The sequence below is a fragment of the Piliocolobus tephrosceles genome, unplaced genomic scaffold, assembly GCF_002776525.5.
Source record: "Piliocolobus tephrosceles isolate RC106 unplaced genomic scaffold, ASM277652v3 unscaffolded_25934, whole genome shotgun sequence".
In the NCBI taxonomy this organism is placed as follows: Eukaryota; Metazoa; Chordata; class Mammalia; order Primates; family Cercopithecidae; genus Piliocolobus; species Piliocolobus tephrosceles.
The window spans coordinates 1-3079 of NW_022308681.1; the positions used below are offsets into that span (position 1 = coordinate 1).

The window sequence follows — 3079 nt, forward strand, 5'->3', positions numbered from 1 at the left end:
AAAAAAAAAAAAAGAGAAAATGGGAACGGAAAAAAATAAATATGACTCAAATAAAACAGATAATTTGTCTATGCACCAGAAATTTGTAAAATATAAAATACAAAATAAAAATTGGAAATAAAATATACAGCAGAATAAACAACAAAATAGACAACAAAACGAATGATATAAAAAAATAAAAACAAAATAATTTACAGTGTAAATATTTTCTTCCCTCAATTTTTTCTATCACCTTTTTTCTATTACTTTTTTTTTTTTTTTTTTTTTTAACATAAAACTTTAAAAAAAAATAAAAAAGGATCAATTAATTGATGATTATTTTCCCGATTTAAAAGACGAAAAAGAAGAGAAAATAGAAAGATGTCCAAAAACGGGTGATTATGTATTTAAGAAAATAAATAGGGACAAAGAAGATTATGTGGTAAACAAGTAAATAAAATAATAATAAAAAAAACGTATAAATAATATTAATAATTATTATTATTATTATTATTATATAATACGATATAAATTAATTTGTATTTGCAAAACTATCATATTTTTATTTAAAAATAAATATATATATATATATATATATATATATATAATGCTAGCTAAAATATATTTTTTATAATTTTTTGTATTTTTTATTATTTAAGAGAATATATGAAAGTGACGGTCCTCCTATATTTACCGATTTGGTGGAAAATGGTAACTCTTTTTATACATAATTTTTGTATATATAATTTTTTTATGTTTTCCTTGAATTTTTTTTTTTTTGTTCTACTTAAAATTGCTTTAATCATAGAATATACATATATATATATATATATATATATATATATTTTTTTCCTTAAACAGAATCTAAAATTGGAACAGTACATATTACAAATCCTTTGCCTAAAATTGAAAGAGTAATAAAAATTTGTTTACACATTATGTATATATATATACATATATATATATATTTTTATATCTTAAAATATTTAAAGAAACAAATTCGAACACAATTAGAATTATAACAAAATACAATTAAAACTTAAACACTTACGAAACGTAAAAAAAAAAAAAAAAAAAAAACTATTACTTTTAACACCGAATGAAACAATTTATTATTTTTTAGAAAAATGAGTTAAAGAAAGATTACTTAGAGTGGCTAAAAATGGAGAGATTGATGGTAAATAAAAACAAAATAGAAAGAGTTAACAATTAATTAAAGTTAACTTTTTATTTTTTATCATACACACATATATATATATATACATTTTTTTTTTTTTTTTTTAAACCAGAAACCCAATGAAAGAAGAGAAGAATATGAACTAATGCAAAATAAATATTTAGAAGTAAACAAAAAGAATATTAAAAAATATATTTTTTTTTTTTACTTTTTAAGTGTATGTTATGTTATACGTGCATACACATATATATGTGTATATTACTATCACAATTATAGACTATAAAATTATCAAACGAAATAAAACAAGATATTAAACTGGCCAGAGTAATTAAATCACATTATCCTAGAGGAATAGTTGGTTTTAAAAAAAAAATTTATTATAAATATTAAATAATAAAATAAAAATATATATTTTTATAACATACTATAATCATTAGGCACTTATATAATTTGATAAAAAAAAAAAAAGTACGCATATTAAACACTAGTCACAACTATAGAAAAAGAATATAACTACATTAACATATGTACATATACGTATATATATATATATATATATATATATATATATATATATATATTTTTTTTAAATTAAGGTGTTGATTCTGTATATAATGAAAACACTGTGTTATATAAAGATAAGTATGAAGAAATTAAAAATAAAGAAAAATATAAAAATAAAATATCTCAAGAACGAAGGGAAGGTAATTTTGACTATTATAAATCTGCATATTCTTTTTAAAATAAAAAAGTACCATAGATATTATTTAATTGTGTTTCTTCTTTTTTTTTTAATTACATATATTTTTTTAATTATATATATATATATATATATATTTTTTTAGCGCTTCAAAAACAAAATAACAGAAATGGTGATATACTAGCTTTTGATCCTACTAGTAAAACGTAAATCCCCAACTAAACCGTTACTGATGAATGTTTTTTTTTTTCTTTTTTTTTTTTTTAATATTAACAAAAGATATGGAAATATATTGTGCATACATCTATGTGTAATTTACGTATTTTACTACATCCATCAATATGATTTTATAAAAAAGAGTGTACATTTATAAATTTTTTATTATTTGTTTAACAATAATTGGACAAACTATATATTGTGAATTTTTTTAAATTATTTGATTTTATTTTTAATACTGCGTTTGTTTATATATTTTTATATTATTTCGTTTATCAAATTAAACATTACAAGTAAGCAATTATGGAAAATATATATATATATATGAATAAAACACAAAAAAAAAAAAAAAAAAAGTTATTTTTAAGTTAAGAAACAAATATTTATATGTATGTATGTATATACACATTTATATGCACAGTGTGATACTAAGCGAAAAAATATAATAGTAACATATTTTGCTAGTAGTTAATCTAAAAAAACCTTTAAAAGAAAGTACAACACATGTAGTATATTATAAAAATAAGTGGATTTATCACATATATACATACAATTATACTTATACATATACGAATACATATACTTATACATGTACAAAAATTAAAAATAATAATAATAATAAAAGTTTTATTTATAAAAAAAAATAATTTATAAACAAAATTTTAAGCATTCTTAATGTTGTGTAAAAAGAACCTAAAAAGTACGGTGAATATAGTATACTACAATTCCACTAAACTACTAAGGCTCCAAAAGTTTATAATGTTTTAAATATTATATTCTTTTATTACATAAAAAAATAAAAATAAATATAAAAATAAATACAAATATTAAAAAAAAAAAAAAAATGCTTTGGTTTGATACATTATATATGTATATATATACATATATTAATATTTATTCAATTATAAAAAATTTTAAAAACAAAAACATATAAAAACCACATCCATACATGCCTATAATTGTATGTATATTATATATATATAATATAAAAAAAAAAAAAAAAAAAA

General features: G+C 17.5%; 1 protein-coding gene across 4 annotated transcripts; it reads left to right on the forward strand.

Annotated features, from left to right (window-relative positions):
• Positions 1-22: 22 nt before the first annotated feature.
• LOC113221570 lies at positions 23-2401 on the forward strand. Of its 4 annotated transcripts, none has more exons than XR_003307940.1 (9): positions 23-85; positions 299-429; positions 639-690; positions 841-893; positions 1103-1156; positions 1269-1322; positions 1433-1514; positions 1753-1860; positions 2002-2401. XR_003307940.1 is itself a non-coding variant. In XM_026450894.1 (9 exons), the coding sequence occupies exons 1-9, from the start codon at positions 71-73 to the stop codon at positions 2064-2066; spliced, it is 606 nt and encodes a 201-aa protein (XP_026306679.1). In that variant the 5' UTR covers positions 29-70; the 3' UTR covers positions 2067-2401. The 4 variants fall into 4 exon arrangements, 3 of the variants coding, with proteins under 3 accessions (XP_026306679.1, XP_026306680.1, XP_026306681.1); XM_026450894.1 differs by having other exon boundaries at positions 29-85; positions 299-421; XM_026450895.1 differs by having other exon boundaries at positions 29-85; positions 299-421; positions 1433-1510.
• The last annotated feature ends 678 nt before the right edge of the window (positions 2402-3079 follow it).